Below are 19816 nucleotides of genomic sequence, written 5' to 3'. Positions count from 1 at the left end.
TAAAAAAAAATGGCAATAAATAAGTACATATCAATTGTCATCTTAAATGTAAATGAACTAAATGCCCAGATTACACAGAGTAGCTGATGAAATAAGAAAGCATGACTCATATATATATGTAGTTTACAAGAGATCCACCTCACAAAAAAAAAAAAAAAAAAACTCACATAAGTTGCAAGTGAAGGGATGGAAAAAAAATCTTCCAAGCAAAAGAAAGAAAAAAAAAATTGGGGGTAGCAATACTCATACCTGATAAAGTAGATTTCAAAATGAAGGCCATAACTAGAGACAAAGAAGGTCACTACATAATATTGAAAGGATCTATTCAACAGAAAGATAAAACCTTGGTGAACATATATGTACCCAATATAGGAGCACCAAAATATCTTTAAAATCTTCTGGAGGATTTCAAAGGTGAAATCAACAGTAATACAATCATAGCAGGGGACTTCAACACCCCGCTGACATTACTTGATAGATCCTCTAGACAAAAAATTAACAAGGAAACAGAAACTCTAAATGAAGCACTAGACCAAATGGATTTAATAGATATCTACAAAGAATTACACCCCAAAACTACAGAATTCACATTCTTCTCAAGTGCACATGGGACATTCTCTTTTTTTTTTTAAACCTAAGCATCATGATGCTAGGAACTTGTGCGCCAGCCACCCTGTGGCACCTGCTGATCTGGGCTCGTCACTTTTTGCCAACATCCTTGGCTACAAACTTGGCTGCTATTTCTGCAATGATGTTGTGGCCCCAGGAGATGTAAGTGAATTTCTTTGTCGTTCCAAATATTTCCTACAGCTGTCTTGCCCACTAGGGCAGAGAGACTCAGCTCTTCCCTTTATGACTATTTATTTATTTATTTATTTATTTATTTATTTATTTATTGAATTTTATTTATTTATTTATTTTTTTGTTACAGATATTTTACCTTTTTACCCCATTGGCACCCCCCACCCCCACCCCCTCCACCCTGTCCCCGGTTTAGTTATCCATGTCCATTGGTCATGCATACATGCATATAAGTTCTGTGGTTTATCTCTTCCCACCCCCCCACCCCCCATCCCCTCTTCTGAGGGATGTCAGTCTGTGCCCTACTTCCATGTGTCTGGGTCTACTGTATTCCTCAGACTGTTATGTTCATTATATTCCGTATATAAGTGAGATCATGTGGTATTTGTCTTTTTCTGCTTGGCTTCTTTCACTTAGGATAATACTTTCCAGGTCCCTCCATGTCGTCTCAAAGGATAAGAGATCTTTCTTTCTTACCGCTGCATAGTATTCCATTGTGTATATGTACCACAGCTCTTTTATTCACTCGTCTACTGATGGACACTTGGGCTGTTTCCAGATCTTAGCTATTGTAAATAGTGCTGCTATGAACATGGGGGTACATATATTCTTCCTGATTGGTGTTTCAGGCTTCTTAGGGTATATTCCCAGCAGTGGGATCACTGGGTCAAATGGAAGTTCAATTTTTAATTTATTGAGGTAGCACCATATTGTTTTCCACAGCGGCTGCACCAGTCTGCATTCCCACCAGCAGTGTATTAGAGTCCCCTTTTCTCCACACCCTCGCCAACACTTGTTGTTTGATGATTTGTTGATGGCGGCCATTCTGACAGGTGTGATGTGATACCTCATAGTTGTTTTAATTTGCATCTCTCTGATGATTAGTGATGTTGAGCATTTCTTCATGTGTCTCTTGGCCATTTGTATGTCCTGTTTGGAGAGGTGTCTATTCAGCTCCTCTGCCCATTTTTTAATTGGGTTCTTTGTCTTCCTTTTGTGGAGTTGTATGAGCACTCTGTATATATTGGAAATTAACCCCTTATCTGATACATCATTGGCAATGATGTTCTCCCATACAGTGGGTTGCCTTTCCATTTTGATGATTGTTTCTTTTGCTGTGCAGAAGCTTTTGAGTTTGATGTAGTCCCATGTGTTCATTTTCTCCTTTATTTCTGTTGCCTTAGGTGATGTATCAGTGAAAATTCTGCTCCGTATGATGTCCGAAATTTTGTTGCCTACATTTTCTTCTAGAATTTTTATGGATTCATGGGTCACATTTAAGTCTTTTATCCATTTCGAGTTTATTTTTGTGTATGGTGTAAGTTGATGGTCTAGTTTCATTTTTTTGCATGTAGCTGTCCAATTTTCCCAACACCATTTATTAAAGAGGCTGTCTTTACTCCACTGTATGCTCTTGCCACCTTTGTCAAATATTAATTGAGCGTATTGCCTTGGGTCCATTTCTGGGTTTTCAGTTCTGTTCCACTGGTCTATATGCCTGTTCTTGTGCCAGTACCAGGCTGTTTTGGTTACCGTTGCTTTGTAGTATAACCTGATATCTGGTATTGTGATCCCTCCAACTTTGTTCTTCTTTTTCAAGATTGCTGTGGCTATTCGGGGTCTTTTTTGGTTCCATATGAATTTTTGAAGTATTTGTTCTAGTTCTATGAAATGTGTCGTTGGTATTTTGATGGGGATTGCATTGAATCTATAGATTGCTTTGGGTAGTATGGACATTTTAATTATGTTAATTCTTCCAATCCATGAACAGGGTATGTGCTTCCACTTTTTTATATCTTCCTCTATTTCTTTTTTCAATGACCTGTAGTTTTCTGCAAATAGGTCTTTTACTTCTTTGGTTAAGTTTATTCCTAGGTATCGTAATTTTTTTGGAGCGATGGTAAATGGGATTGTTTTTTCAGTTTCTCTTTCTGTGAGTTCATCATTGATGTACAAGAATGCCGTCGATTTCTTGACGTTAATTTTGTATCCTGCTACTTTGCCAAATTCATTTATTAAGTCTAATAGATTTTTGATGGAGTCTTTAGGGATTTCTATGTACAATATCATGTCATCTGCAAATAATGACAGTTTCACTTCCTCCTTTCCAATTTGGATCCCTTTTATTTTTTCTCCATGTCTGATTGCTGTGGCTAAGACTTCCAGTACAATGTTAAATAAGAGTGGCGAAAGTGGACATCCCTGTCTTGTTCCTGTTCTTAATGGAAATGTTTTTAGTTTCTGTCCATTGAGTATAATGTTGGCTGTAGGTCTTTCATATATGGCCTTTATTATGTTGAGATATGATCCCTCTATTCCTACATTGCTGAGCGTTTTTATCAGAAATGGATGCTGGATTTTGTCGAATGCTTTTTCAGCATCTATTGATATGATCATGTGGTTTTTATTCTTCATTTTGTTTATGTGGTGTATCACGTTTACTGATTTGCGAATATTGTACCAGCCTTGCATCCCTGGAATGAATCCCACTTGGTCATGGTGAATAATTTTTTTGATGTATTTCTGGATCCGATTTGCTAGTATTTTGTTCAGGATTTTGGCGTCTATGTTCATCAGGGATATTGGCCTGTAGTTTTCTTTCTTCGTAGTGTCCTTTTCTGGTTTTGGAATTAGAATTATGCTGGCCTCATAGAACGTGTTTGGAAGTCTTCCTTCTTCTTGAATTTTTTGAAATAGTTTGAGGAGAATGGGTGTTAGTTCTTTTTTGAATGTTCGGTAAAACTCCCCCGTGAAACCATCTGGGCCTGGGCTTTTGTTTGCTGGGACTTTCTTGATTACCTCTTCAATTTCCTTAGTTGTTATTGGTCTGTTCAAGTTTTCTATCTCTTCCGGGAATAGTTTTGGGAGACTGTGTGTTTCTAGAAATTTGTCCATTTCGCTGAGATTGTCGAATTTGTTGCCATATAGTTGTTCATAGTAGTTGTTAACGATCTTTTGTATTTCCGTGGTGTTGGTTGTTACTTCTCCTCTTTCATTTCTGATTTTGTGTATTTGGGTTCTCTCTCTTTGTTTCTTGGTGAGTCTAGCTAAGGGTCCATCTATCTTGTTTATCTTTTTGAAAAACCAGCTCTTTGTTTCATTGATCCTTTGAATTGTTTTTTTGGTCTCTATGTCATTTATTTCTGCTCTGATCTTTACTATTTCCTTCCTTCGACTTACTCTGGGGTTTTCTTTTTGTTTGCTTTCTAATTCTTTAAGTTGTGAGGTTAGACAGTCAATTAGAAATTTTTCTTGTTTTTTGAGGTAGGCCTGTAGTGCTATGAACTTCCCTCTCAGAACTGCTTTCACTGCATCCCATAGATTTTGTGTTGTTGTGTGTTTTCATTGGTTTCCAGGAAGTTTTTAATTTCTTCCTTGATCTCCTCGGTGACCCATTCATTGTTTAATAACATGCTATTTAGCCTCCATGTGTTGAAATGTCTTTGCATGTTCTTTGTGCAATTGATTTCTAGTTTCATGCCATTGTGATCTGAGAAGATGCTTGATATGATTTCAATCTTCTTGAACTTGTAGAGGTTTAGTTTGTGTCCTATCATGTGGTCTATCTTTGAGAATGTCACATGGGACATTCTCAAAGAGAGATCACATGTTAGGACACAAACTAAGTCTCGACAAGTTTTACCAAACATTCAAAGAACACACACCCATTCTCTTCAAACTATTTCAAAGAATTCAAGAAGAAGGAAGACTTCTAAACTCGTTTAATGAGGCCAGCATAATCGAAATGCCAAAACCAGAAAAAGACACTACAAAGAAAGAAAACTACAGGCCAACATCCCTGATGAACATAGATGCCAAAATCCTGAACAAAATACTAGCAAAACGGATCCACCAATACATCAAAAAAAATTATACCCCATGACCAAGTGGGATTCATCCCAGGGATACAAGGCTGGTACAATATACGCAAATCAATAAATGTGATACACCACATAAACAAAATGAAAGATAAAAACCACATGATCATATCAATAGATGCTGAAAAAGCATTTGACAAAATCCAGCACCCATTTCACATAAGAACGCTCAGCAATGTGGGAATAGAGGATCATATCTCGACATAATAAAGGCCGTATATGAAAGACCTACAGCCAACATCATACTCAATGGGCAAAAACTAAAAGCATTTCCCTTAAGAACCGGAACAAGACAGGGATGCCCACTTTCGCCACTCTTATTTAACATAGTACTGGAAGTCTTAGCCACAGCAATCAGACATAAAGAAAAAAAAGGAAATCCAAACTGGAAAGGAGGAAGTGAAACTGTCATTATTTGCAGATGACATAATATTACACATAGAAAACCCTAAAGACTCCATCAAAAATCTACTAGCTTTAATAAATGCATTTGGCAAAATAGCAGGATACAAAATTAACGTCAAGAAATCGACGGCATTCGTATACACCAATGATGACCTCACAGAAAAAGAAACTGAAAAAACAATCCCATTTACCATCGCGGAAAAAAAATAAGATACCTAGGAATAAACTTAACCAAAGAAGTAAAGGACCTATTTGCAGAAAACTACAGGACATTGAAAAAAGAAATAGAGGAAGATATAAAAAAGTGGAAGCACATACCTTGTTCATGAATTGGAAGAATTAACATCATTAAAATGTCCACATTACCCAAAGCAATCTATAGATTCAATGATATCCCAATCAAAATACCAACAACATATTTCACAGAACTAGAACAAATACTTCAAAAGTTCATATGAAACCAAAAAAGACCCCGAATAGCCATAGCAATCTTGAAAAAGAAGAACAAAGTAGGTGGGATCACAATACCGGATATCAGGTTATACTACAAAGCTACTGTAATCAAAACAGCCTGGTACTGGCACAAGAACAGGCATATAGACAAGTGGAACAGATTAGATAATCCAAGGCAATATGCTCGATTAATATTTGACAAAGGTGGCAAGAGCATACAGTGGAGTAAAGACAGCCTCTTTAATAAATGATGGTGGGAAAACTGGACAGCTACATGCAAGAAAAAAATAAAATTAGACCATCAACATACACCATACACAAGAATAAACTCAAAATGGATAAAAGACTTAAATGTGACTCATGAATCCATAAAAATCCTAGAAAAAAATGTAGGCAACAAAATTTCGAACATCACATGCAGCAGAATTTTCACTGATACATCACCCGAGGCAACAGAAACAAAGGAAAAAATGAACACGTGGGACTACATCAAACTAAAAAGCTTCTGCACAGCAAAAAAAAAAAAAACAACCATCAAAATGGAAAGGGAACCCACTGTATGGGAGAGCATCACTGCCAATGATACATCAGATAAGAAGTTAATTTCCAAAATATATAGAGTACTCATACAACTCAACAAAAGGAAGACAAAGAACCCAATTAAAAAATGGGCAGAGAACCTAAATAGACACCTCTCCAAACAGGACATACAAATGGCTAAGAGACATATGAAGAAATGCTCAACATCACTGATCATCAGAGAGATGCAAATTAAAAGAACAATGAGGTATCACCTCACACCTGTCAGAATGGCCGCCATCAACAAATCATCAAACAAGTGCTGGTGAGGATGTGGAGAAAAGAGGACTCTAGGACACTGCTGGTGGGAATGCAGACTGGTACAGCCACTATGGAAAACACTATGGTGTTACCTCAAAAAATTAAAAATTGAACTGCCATTTGACCCAGTGATCCCACTTCTAGGAATATACCCTAAGAAGCCTGAAACACCAATCAGAAAGAATATATGTACCCCCATGTTCATAGCAGCACTATTTACAACAGCTAAGATCTGGAAACAACCCAAGTGTCCATCAGTATACAAATAGATAAAAAAAAAAAAAAATGTGATAGATATACACAATGGAGTACTATGCAGCTGTAAGAAAGAAAGATCTCTTATCCTTTGAGACGACATGGAGGGACCTGGAGAGTATTATCCTAAGCAAAACAAGCCAAGCAGAGAAAGACAAATATCACATGATCTCATTTATGGAATATAATGAACATAACAGTCTGAGGAACAGCATAGACCCAGAGACGTGGGTGGAAGAAGGGTACAGACTGCCAACGCTCAGAAGAGGGGGTGGTGGGGGGAGGGAAGAGATAAACCACAGAACTTATATGCATGTACACATAACCAATGGACATGGACAACAAAGCTGGGGACAGGGTGCGGGGGATGGGGAGGAGGGTGTCAATGGGGACAAAAAGGAGAAATATCTGTTAACAAAAATAAATTAATGAAAAAAATAATAATAATATTCATTGCTCTCTCTCCCCAAACTATAATGTCAAAGCTAATGGCACATTCATATTGTAGTTCAGATGCATCTAGTAGATACTTAGACAACAAACCCTGCTCTAATGAAACTTACTGCCTAAAGGGAATGACAGATAGAGTTCTAACATACTGTATGAGCAGAGAATGCACCCTTGTACTTGAGCTAAAATTTGAAGAATTATAAGAAGTTGGGGTAGAAGGCAAAGGATGTGTGACTATTAGAAACTAATAGGCTAGCAGTGCTGACAACATAGAAAGCCATGTAGAAAGAACAAGATAAGGAAGATGAAAAGGTGACATTATCATTCTGCATCTTATAAACCAAGTTAGAGATTTTGTTCATTCTAAGTATAGAAATTTGTAGAGAGTTTTAAATGGGAGAACAATATGACCAGAAAAAGAAACTAAACTAAATATGACAGTGGTTATCTCTGGGTAAAATTATTTCCTTATTTTTTCTCCATAATTTCCTAATTTTCGATAGTGAATATGAAAGAAAAAATATTATAAAGTTTTGAACTCAGGAGAGTTATGATAAACAAAAATCCTAATACTTTACAGAAAAATTTTAATTCTTAGTAAGTAGTCTTAAATTTTCTTTGCTGTTTTTATTCACTTCTTCATTAATTCAGTGAACAAATATATGCACCAGGCACTGTTCTGGGAGCCAGAGATAAAAGGATGAATCAGAACCTATACGTGACTTAAGTCCTCACAAAGCTTCTATCATTAGGACAGACACTGCTGAACAATTAATTAGAAGTGCACTGAGTATTACAAAGGAAAAGAGCGGACCACTTCAAAATGTATGAAAAAATATGAAGTTGAAACCGAAATGAAGACTGCCAGTTCCAGACAAGACTGCAAACCAAGAAGGACTGCTGAATCTTTGCCTCCAAACTAACTTTGCTGTGTGACAAAAATAAAACAGAGGCTGAGAGAATTCCTAAAATTATCATAACATATATATTACAAAGTAAATCTGTACAAACTATGAGCAACTCCTGAAAAAACAGCTAGGTCTCAGTGTGGATAAAAAAAAATTTTTTAAAAACAGTCTAGATCAGAGGAAAACTGCAGACCATGGGTGAGGGAATAGGTCAGGAAAAGACTTTTATATTGTATACATCTCTCTCCCTGATACTGGTCTGGGCTGATCACTGTTCACCAAGTAACCATTAGAAGGCAGAAAAGCAACCTAATCTTAAATTTTTATTAGTTTCAAAGGAAATAATTCTAAGTAGTCTCTGAAAAATAATTTAGAATTGACTCACTGTTCCGTAGCACAAAAATATTAGAAATTAGAACCAAAAGACAAACAGGTCAAAGTTTTCACTAATAATTTATAATATTAGATTATCAATGTAATTTACTATGCCCAGAAAATTTTAATGTAGCATAAGCTAAATAATCAAAAGCTTAATTAAAAATTTTCAAAGTACAGACATATTTAACACCTTTATAAATACATTCACATTAGTATTTCTAAATATGTACCATAAGGGTTATTCAATTAATTGTCCTTTAAGTTAATAGTTAAATATTTCTTTCATGTGGCAGGAAGTAATAAAAATACAAGCACTGCCCAGCCAGAGTAGCTCAGTGGTTGAGCATTGACCCATGCACCAAGAGATCGCCGGTTTGATTCCTAGTCAGGGCACATGCCCAGGTTGTGGGCCTGATCCCCAGTTGGGGGCATGCAGAAGGTGGCCAATCAATGTTTTCTCTCATTGATGTTTCTATCTCTCTCCCCCTTTCCCTTCCTTTCTCTCTAAAATCAATTAAGAAAAAATAAAAAAATACAAGCACTGAATAATTATGGACATACAGTTATATAAATGACTGGCAATGGGTACTATTCAAAATGTGTATCTGAGATATCAATGCATACAAATCATTTTAAAAACAGGCTTTAACTACTATGTGCCTCAATTTTTATATTAAAATTTATCGGAGCAGGGCAGGAATGAGGTGGAGGGAAACAATGGGTGAAAAAGGAGGAACATCTGTAATATGTCTTTTTTTTTTTATTCCTCACCTAAGGATATTTTTCTGTTTATCATCAGATAGAGTGGGAAGAAGGAAGAGAGAAAGAGACAGAGAGAAACATCAATATGATAGTACATCAACTGGTTGCCTCCCGCATGACCCAACCAAGGCCAGGGATGAACCGCAACCAAGGCATGTGCCCTTGACCAGAATCAAACCTGTAATGCACTGGTCTGCGGGCCGACGCTCTAACCACTGAGCCAAACAGGCCAGGGCTCTGTAATACTTTCAACAATAAAGATAAATGTTTTAAAAATGTATTACTAAATATGCACTGATTTTCTTATAAAACTCTGTTTATTGGCCTTCCCCATAGATTATAAATTACTAAAGAGTAGAAACCATGTCTTCATTCTCTACATTTTACTATATCCATGCTTTATAGTAGACTCGATAAATATTCACTAATCCTGAATAAGAAAATCCTTGAAAGTCACTGAAGTCTCAAGGTGGGTCAGAAATCTAGGAATCCATATGGTTTCCTCTCCACTCTACCGATCATTTAGAAATATCATAGCCCTGTGTCTGGGTAGCTCAGTTGGTTAGAGCATCATCTGATACGCCAAGGTTGCAGGTTCAATCCCCAGTCAGGGCACAATCCCCGGTCAACGAACATACAAGAATCAATCAATGAATGCATAAATAAGTGGAGCAACTAATCAATATTTCTCTCTCTCTAAAAAAAATTTAAAAAATCAACAAAATAAATTTTTAAATATATCAGAGAAAGTTCCTTCAGACCAACTGCTACAACTTTGAATTCATTCTCACTTTCTTAGAGCTGTATATTTTTATCTTTTCCCTAAAATAATTCCAGGGTTAATACAGTTCTTGCTCTCATAAGGGTCTCTCAATGTCCAGAAAGGACAACTCTCAATTAATAGCTATATATACATACATATATATAAAATATATATATTCATAGGGTTGTTAAAATATCACAATTTTATCTCACATTAAAACTTAAGCCCAAATCTAACTTCACCATTAAGTTGCCCAAGGTGTTCACAAACTCCACAAAGATGTAGTATGTGCATTACATAAAAAAAAGCCCATAAGAGCCCAAAACTTATTATCAAAAATAAAACTAAATATATGTAACATCCCAGGCGTGTTCAATGTCACACTTTTTTTTTTTCATAAAACTGTCACAATTTTTTTTATATTTCCTTCTATAAAACTAGACTGAAGTAATCATTTTCAGCCTCAAAATATAAAAAAGATATATTACCAGAAAGATAATATTCCCATTCATACAGATGTAAATTTTTTTATAATTTTCAACTATTGAGATGCATTTGAAAAAATAAGACCTGCATATGAAGTTGGAAAAAAAAGGCAGTTTGTATTGTGACTGGGGGGACATGGAAGAAAAAAACAAAGGCGTAGGAGGAGGGAGAGTGAAATAACTGAACACTCAATATCTTTGAAAAATGTATGTGACATTTTTTGGAAATTCTCTAAAGACTAAAACAGAGACAGACTTGTTCCTTGCTTTTGGCAATTAAAGCAGATAGATAACTGATATTAACTAATTATTTTCAGTTCCAATTAATCTTCCAAAAAATTAAGCAGTTGTCAGAAAGGACAGTCAAGTCTCAATGTTTTTAAAAAGTCCTTCATTCTAAATGGTATTAAAATTAAAATTTAAAGACTAACAAACAATAGGGCAGAATGAGGTAAAAAGAGACACAAAACATACTTTTAAATGTAATTCCTCAATTTTTAAAAAATATATTTTATTGATTTTTTTAGAGTGATAGGAGAGAGAAACATGGATGTGAGAGAGAGACATCAATCAGCTGCCTCAAGCACGCCCCCTACTGGGGATCGAGCCTGCAACCTGGGCATGTGCCCTGACTGGTAATTGAACTCAGTCCAATGGACAATGCTCAATCCACTGAGCCAACACCAGCTGAGCCTCAATTATTTTTATGTATTACCAATGTTCAAGTTCCTAATAATTCACATAAGTTTATAAATAAATGCACACTTTTCATAGTATGAAAAGTTATGCTAAATAAAAAATATTTCAAATTCATCACTTCGGATTTTTTAGACAATATAAAAACAACAGTAATTTATATTGCTTACTCATCTGTCTATCTCCATAGCTGATGGCTTCCGCCAGCGGGCTCCATCCCTGAGCATTTTTCACCTTTACTGGAGCATTGTGAGCCAAAAGTAAATGGGCACATTCTGAAACATAAAGTGGTAATAATATCAAACAATATGCAATTTTTGAATCTCAATATAAAAATCATGTAAAAATTCAAGAAATTAAATTAATATAAAATAGATCAATAAAATAAATATTGAACTATGGAGAATTAAATAAATTTTTTAATACCTATGTATCTAAATCAGGTTATTTCAGATCCTCAGATTCAAGAAGTATCCATTCGAAAAATAAATTGGATCTCTCTGCAAAGGAAGAATTACATCCCCTAATAACAGTTCTCAAGAGTATTTTGAGAATGTTTTCTACCCTAAAAGATAACCCAACAATCTCAAGAGTAACTTACATAAAACAAAAAGGATGTGATTGTCTATAATGTCAAATGAAAAGTCCATTACTTATTTTAGAAAAATGTGTTTCAAAGAGTCAGCAATGTTACTATAAACTCTTACTTTTCAAATTTTATAATTTCAGATTAGTTAGAAGAAAAGGGCAATAATCTGTTTATGATTACAAGCACAAATCTGGATAGTCTTTCTAGTAATCAAAAGAAGTCTGTATCTTTCGATAGGTTGAGAAAACTTATGTAAAAATTAAAAATGGAAAGCATACTAAAAGGCAAAAGCATTCAAAACAGACAAAGGGAAATTTAGGATGGCTATCAAACTAAATTTCCTAAATGAATGACTCATCATTCAATCAGCCATTCACTAAATATTTACCAACTGCCTATTAAACACTATTTCTAAGCACCAGGTCCTTGGAGAACATAGGTTTTGCTATCAAAGAGCTTACATCCTACATAAGACAACTAATAACTAAAAAACATTTAAAAACTCAGATAACTCTCTGAAGAAACTAAGGATGTTAGGACATTGTAATGCAGAAATGCTGAGATAGAGGGAAAAAAAGCAGTATTCCTAGTACAATCGTCCCTCGCCACATCGCACTTCAACTTTTGCAGCTTTTGAAAAAACCGCTATAGAGTGAAGCAGTGACCATCAAACCATTGAAGAGCGAAGTGGTGAGGAATGACTGTATATAAACAAAGAATCCTACTTCGCAGGCTCAGTTAGTTGGCTGAGTGTCACCCCATGCACCAAAGGGTCACAGGTTGGATTTCTGGTCGGAGCACATGCCTGGGTTGTGGACTCCAACCCTAGTAAGGGCATGCAGGAGGCAGCCAATCAATGTTTCTCTCTCTCTCTTTCTCTCTCTCTCCTCCCCTCTCCCTCTCCCTCGCTTTAAAAAAAAATAAAAATAAAAGTATTTTTCTTAAAAAAAGAACATTTATTTTAGCAATGTTTATTATGACAAATATACCGGAAACTAAGTGAACATCCATCATTGGGCAATAATTGACTAAAGCATGACACAACTACATTACTGGAGTAATAATATGCACCGTTTTTTAAGAATAGAATCATAGGACAAAGAAACCAGCTTGAATGGTGAGCCACTGACCAAATTTAGGAAACTGAACATCAAAGAGAATGACTATGGCCCTAGCCGTTTGGCTCAGCGGTTTGAGTGTCGGCCCACAGACCAAAGAGTTGCTCAATTCCGGTTAAGGCATGTACCTGGGTTGCAGTTTGGTCCCGGGCCCTGGTCAGGGTCCTGGTCAGGGTCCTGCAGGAGGCAGCCAGTCGATATGTCTCTCTCACATAGATGTTTCTCTCTCTCCCCCACCCCAACTCTATCTGAAGATAAATGGAAAAATATCCTCAGTTGAGGATTTTTAAAATAAATAAATAAATAACTGATACACCCAAATGATATCAAAAAATAAGAGATGACAAAAAGTTAAAAATAGAACTACCATATGACCCAGCAACCCCACTCCTGGGTATTTAGCCGAAGATCCAAAACACTAATTTGAAAACATATACACACGCCTAGGTTCACTGCAGTGTTATTTATAATAGCCAAGATATGGAAGCAACCTATGTACCCTCTGATAGAATAATGGATAAAGAAGATGTGGTACATATACACACAGAGTAGTAATCAGCCATGAAAAAGAATAAAATTTTACCATTTGAAACAAGTGACTTTTACCATCTGAAACAATAAGTCAGAGTAAGACAAATACCATATAATAAAAACACAAAACAGCCCTGGCCGGTTTGGCGCAGCCAGCGGTTAGAGCATCAGCCAGCGGACCAATGAGTCACAGGTTCGATTCCAGCCAAGGGTATGTACCTTGGTTGCAATTCGTCCCCGGCCCTGGTTGGGGTCATGCGGGAGGCAGCCACTTGATGTGTCTCTTTCATGACGATGTTTCTCTCTCTCATCCTCTCTCCCCCTCCCACTCTATCTGAACAAAAATTGGAAAAAAAGTCCTTGGGTGAGGGAAAAAACAAAACAAAACACAGAACAAATGAAACAAACTCATAGATACAAAGAAAAAACTGACAGTCACCAGATGAGAAGGGGTTGGGGAAATGAGAGAAAGGGATTAAGAAGTACAAATTGCCAGTTATAAAATAGTCACAGGGATATCAAGTACAGCATAGAGAACATAAACAATAATATTCTAATTACTATGTACAGTACCAGATAGGCATTAGACTTAATGGGGTGAGCACCCTGTAAAGTATATAAATGTCTAATCACTAGGTTGCACAACTGAAACTAATATAATAGTGTATGTCGACTGTAATTTAAAAAGTATATTTTTTTCCTCTCTCCTCCTCTTCCACAGCTCTGTCTCCTCCTCTTCCTCCTCCTCAGTCTCTCCCTCCACCTCTCTCCTCCCAACCCTTCGTGTCCCCTTCCTTTCCCCCAGCATCTCTCCTCTTCCTCTCTCTACCTCTCCCTTCATACACAACTTCTCTTTCTCCTTTTTTCCTTAAAAAAAAAAAAACTAAATTAAAAAAAATAATAATAAAAAGTATATTTTTAAAAAAATTAGAAAGCTGAAAAACACAAAAATTATAAAATCACCATGTTATAGCTCCAATGTACCAACTGATTTAGGGAAAGGTCCTCCGTGAATGCTAAAGCCACTAGGTAAAAGGCTATGTGCTAGAAAATAGGACAGTCACATGATACCATCATCTCAAGATTATTTACAAATTACAAAGAGAAATATGTTCCTTTACAGTGGCGATATCTGGAGATCATCTCTTAAACAAGTGAACACTCTTCGTGGCATTAATAGTGAGATATTCGACATTACGTGTTTCCTAAAGTGATGCAACATAAAAAAGTTCATAGTACTCCCTGCACCCCTTCTAGGAGCTCCAGTGGCCCTTCTCCCAGCTCCCTCCTCTCATATCCCCAAACCCTCTCCACTTCCTGAGCCCCTCCCCTGACCCAAAAGAAAAAAAAAGTTCATAACATCACCTATGCAGAAGTCTTTCTAGAAATGTTTAACCTGAATCTAATTAAGCCTCTATAGCTAATTTTCAAATTACATAAAATAAAGAAAAAGTTAAATAATATCATGAGAAAATAATCAGGTAAATCTGAGATGGGGGACATTCTACAAATTAACTGGGCAAAACTCTTCAAACAGGTTCACAGAAGGAAGAAAAAAGTTGGGCAAATGTTTCTTGATTAAAATAAAGAGACATATCAACCAAATGCAAATGAGTAAACCTTGAATGTGTCTTGGTTCAATATAAAAACCTATAGCCCTGGGAGATCTGGCTCATCAGTTATAGACTGTTGGCCTGGGGACTGAAGGGTCTTGGGTTTCATTCCAGTCAAGGGTACATACCTGGGTTGCTGGTTCGATCCCAGGCCCAAGTTGGGGTCGTGTGGGAGGCAACCAATCGATGTGTCTCTCTCACACGAATGTTTCTCTCTCTCTCCCTCCCTCCCTTCCACTCTATCTAAAAAAAAAAAAAAAATGAATGGAAAAATATCCTCGGGTGAGGATCAAAACACCTATAAAAGACATTTTTGAAAATGAAAAAAAATCAAATCTGAATTAGGTATCAGATATTAAAACAATATTATTAATTTTCTTAGATATGATTATCATGGTTATGATGGAGAATGTCCTTAGAGATGCATGCTAAAGTATTTGGTGGTACAATGTCATTATGTCTACATCTAATTTTCAAATGGTACAGCAACAGTAATATCTATAACATGCTAAGATGAGAAAGATAATGTAAATATGATAAAATGTTAACAATTACTGAACCTAGGTAGATAGTATTTTAATGTTCATTGTGATCATCTTTCAGTTTTTCTATATATTTGAAATTTTTCATAATACAGTGCTTTAAAAAAAAGGAATGCAAAAACATTTTTTAAAGGAATAAATTTAAGCTATTTCAATAGACTTAAAGGAATGTCCACATTGTAGTACTTGATCTTATTTTTTTTAAAGGAATAAGTAAAAAATTACATAGCCTTGGCCGGTGTGGCTTAGTTAGTTGAGCACTGTCCCATGCACCGAAAGGTCGTTGGTTCAAGTCATAATCAGAGCACATGCCCAAGTTACCAGTTTGATCGGTGGTGGAGGTGAATACAAGAGGACACAGATGCATGTTTCTCTCTCACATCTATGTTTCTTTCTCTCTCTCTCTCTCTCCCACTCTCCCATCCTCTCTCTCTAAATCAATAAAAATATATTTAAAAAATTAAAAACTATATATAAGTGTGTGTTTAGACAAACACATATTTTTGTATATAACAGTAAGCATGGAGAAAAGTATAGAATATCCAGCAGGTTAACATGGGTTACCATGTTTACTGAGAGAAGAGGATTAATAAGGAGAGAAAATAACAAACCAGATAAAAAGATTTTTTAAAAACAAACAAATTAATAAATAAAATGGACCCTCTCCTTAAGAAGCCTACTATGGGGTTTTATAAAAATGTGTGAATATGTGTAGACATATAAAGAAATTAGGGAAGAAACAACCATCAAAATGGAAAGGCAACCCACTGTATGGAAAAGCATAATTGCCAATCTGATGATAAGGGGTTCATTTCCAAAATATATAGAGTATTCATACAACTCAACAAAAGGAAGACAAAGAACCCAATTAAAAAATGGGCAGAGGCCCTAAATAAACACCTCTCCAAACAGGACATACAAATGGCCAAGAGACATATGAAGAAATGCTCAACATCACTAATCATCAGAGAGATGCAAATTAAAACAACAATGAGGTATCCACCTCACACCCGTGAGAATGGCTGCCATCAACAAATCATCAAACAAGTGCTGGCAAGGGTGTGCAGAAAAGGGGATTCTAGCACACTGCTGGTGGGAATGCAGACTAGTCAGTCCTATGGAAAACAGTATGATGTTTCCTCAAAAAATTAAAAATTGAACTGCCATTTGACCCAGTAATCCCACTTCTAGGAATATATCCTAAGAAGCCTGAAACACCAATCAGAAAAAATATATGTACCCCTATGTTCATAGCAGCACTATTTACAATGCTAAGATCTGGAAACAGCCCAAGTGTCTATCAACAGATGAGTGGATAAAAAAGCTGTGGTACATATATACAACGGAATATTATACAACTGTAAGAAAGATCTCTTATCCTTTGAGACAACATGGAGGGACCTCAAGAGTATTATGCTAAGTGAAATAAGTAAATCAAAAAAAGAGAAATATCACATGATCTCACTTATTTGTGGAATATATGAACAAGGTGGGCTGATGAATGAAGCAGACCCAGAGACACAGAAAGGAGTATGGCTCAGACTGACAAACCTCAGGGTAGGGGGGCAGGATGGGGGGATGGAGGCGATGAACCAAAGAACTTATATACATGTATATATAACCAATGGATATAGACAACAATGCAGGAGTGTGGGAAAGCAGGATGGGGAGGAGGGTGTCTAGGGGGGAAAAAGGATAAACATTTGTAACAAAAATAAAAATTAATAAAAATTGGGGAAAAAAAGCAATTAGGGAAACACAAATATGAATAGATATCTATGAATTTGTAAAAGTATTTCATGATAAACATTTGAGTACTGTATGTAGTGATTCATCTTCAGTAAAAACAAACTAAACCTCTGTGTTATAAGGAGAAAGGTGTGCAACGATACCCATTAGGTTATTAATGTTAATTACATCAGAAAAACAAGTAAGAGATATAATGCTTTTATACAAGGGACAGCGAAAGTAGGTTTGCAGTTGTTTGTATGAAAAAAAGACATGCAGGTTTTGACTATTCTAATAGCTTGATTAACTGTGTTTCATGCATTCATAACTATAAACCTACTTTTGCCCATCCCTGTATATCTTTGTTCTGTATTACTGCAATTGTTTCAACAAGCATGTATTAATAACTTAAAAATCATTAAAGAAAAATGTTTATTTAAAAATATTAATAAGCAAGATGTATAACAATATCTAAGCAATACCCCAATTATGTAAAGTATAGAATTAGCATGATTTTACCCTGTTGAAATGGTGCCCTTCACTCACTAGTCCACAACTCTACTGAAGTAGACATGAGCAACTAAGGAAAAGTCAGATAGACATAGATATGACATTTAAAAAAAAAAAAAACTAGACCAATCAAATGCCTTCTCTCTGTGTTTTAAAAATGAATAATAAGGAAACAAGTTAGTTAACAACCAAGCACTAAGGCTGAAAGAATGCATGAATGTGGCACAAAGAAGTTAAAACTTGAATAGTGCAGACAAAATGGAACCATGAGGAACAGAAATCACATATAAACAAGCAAAAGCTATAAAAGTGATAAAAGATAAAGAGTGGATGGGATAAATAGGACAGCTAGAAAGTTAAAATAATCCTAAAGTTATTTCGGGAGAAAAATTTTAAGTTGCACATCCAAAAGAACTGAGAATGAATTAAAAGTTGCAGCAACTAGTCTGAAGAATACATTTCTGATGTCTAACCAAAAAATATAAGAATTATAGATTAGTTTTCTATTTCATCTCCTAAAGATTCCCAAAACCTTCCTTAAGTATAATCCATTTTAACTAAAATCCATAGCTCAAAAAATTCCGATAGCATGGGCAACATGATCAATGGACTCAAAAATTCAGAAAAATCAGACTTTGAAAGTGAAAAAATAGGGTTATTCAGTAGGTTAAGATGAGTGAGAGAAGGTAAGTAAATAAAAGTATAAAAGTAATATGACAGTCCTCTTTAACTCAATAAATATTTGAATGAACTAGGAATTTGTATTGTGCTTACAAACAAGTATACAAATAGAAAGTGCCCCATAACAATGAAACCACAAAAGATACAGTGTATTTCTAAAGGAGAAGATAAAAGAGAATAGACCAGCCCTGGCCAGTTTGGCTCAGCAGTTGGAGCATTGGCCCGTGGACCAATGAGTCACGGGGTTCAATTCTGGTCAAGGGCATGTAACTCAGTTGCAGTTATTCCCGACCCTTGTGGGGTCGTGCGGGAGGCAACTGTTCGATGTGGCTCTATCACATCAATGTTTCTGTCTCTCTGTCTCTCTCTCTCTCCCTCCCTCCCACTCTATCTGATAGTAAGTAGAAAAATATCCTCGGGTGAGGAATAAAAAAAGAGAGAGAGAGAAAGAGAATAGAGTAGCACAGACTGAAGAATGGTATAATATAAAATTAACTTACAGAATTAAGTACGAGGCAGATGTTTTAACTTCTACTAACATTTCCATTTCACTCTTATACAATCAAATACCAAAAAATATTAAAGGCCAAAATTTTTTTAAGAGTATACAAGTGGAAAAGTATAAATAGACAAATACAAATGGATCAGTATATTAATGGCTGAAGCTACTCTATTCTGAAAAGGACTCAGAAAGAGCAAATACCAACATTATTTGCAGTTCATGAATTATCTGCTTCCCAAAATATGTTCCACAGAATTCTAATGTCTCAAGATACTTGTGAAAAAGAGCAAACATCAAGCCAGGCTAGTGTGGTTCCGGGGTTGAGCGTCAACCCATGCACCAAGAGGTCACTGGTTCGATTCCTAGTCAGGGCACATGCCCATTGTGAGCCCAATCCCCAGTGAAGGTGGGCATGCAGGAGGTGGCCAATTGATGTTCTCGCTCATCAATGTTTCTATCTCTCTCTTCCTCTCTCTTACTCTCTCTCTAGAATCAATACAGTACAGAAAAAAAAAATTAAAAAAAAAAAAAGCAAACATCAAATTACTTTAGGGACCAATGACTCCTATCTAACACTTTTCCCAGTAACTCAGAGTCACTATGCATATTTGCATATCAAAGTTCTAAGAAGGTCCACATAATACTTATTAACTCACTATTTTCCAAACTGATAAGACCCGGAGACACTATTTTCCTCAAAATTCTTACCAATATCCCATGAAACCAATGTTTTGTGAAACATTTTGTACAGGCTGATATAAACCTATGATGAAGTATAACAATACCTCCACCTAACATTAGAACACTTACGGTAAATACACTTCATTTCACATGGAAATCCTAGTAAATCCATACTTAATACTAAAAGTGCAAAATTTAGAATAGTAATTAACCATGTCTGCCATGAAAACTGGAGGAAAGCATAATG

The 19816-nt window shown here is 35.9% G+C and overlaps 1 protein-coding gene across 5 annotated transcripts in view; it reads right to left on the bottom strand.

Annotated features, from left to right (window-relative positions):
- The window catches only part of ANKRD13C (ankyrin repeat domain 13C), a 79641-nt gene that overhangs the window by 48803 nt on the left and 11022 nt on the right, over positions 1–19816 (bottom strand). For all 5 annotated transcript variants that reach the window (XR_004958914.1, XM_036256237.1, XM_036256239.1 and 2 more), the window contains exon 3: positions 11245–11349. Coding sequence is in view for 4 of the 5 variants with exons in the window: in XM_036256237.1 (XP_036112130.1) it covers positions 11245–11349 (105 nt within the window). In the remaining variant the exon portion in view is untranslated. The remainder of the gene's footprint in view (positions 1–11244; positions 11350–19816) is intronic.

Source organism: Molossus molossus, unplaced genomic scaffold (assembly GCF_014108415.1).
Source record: "Molossus molossus isolate mMolMol1 unplaced genomic scaffold, mMolMol1.p scaffold_m16_p_12, whole genome shotgun sequence".
Classification (NCBI taxonomy): Eukaryota; Metazoa; Chordata; class Mammalia; order Chiroptera; family Molossidae; genus Molossus; species Molossus molossus.
The sequence above is the reverse complement of the archived record's forward strand: the minus strand, read 5'-3'. Positions and strand labels throughout refer to the sequence as shown.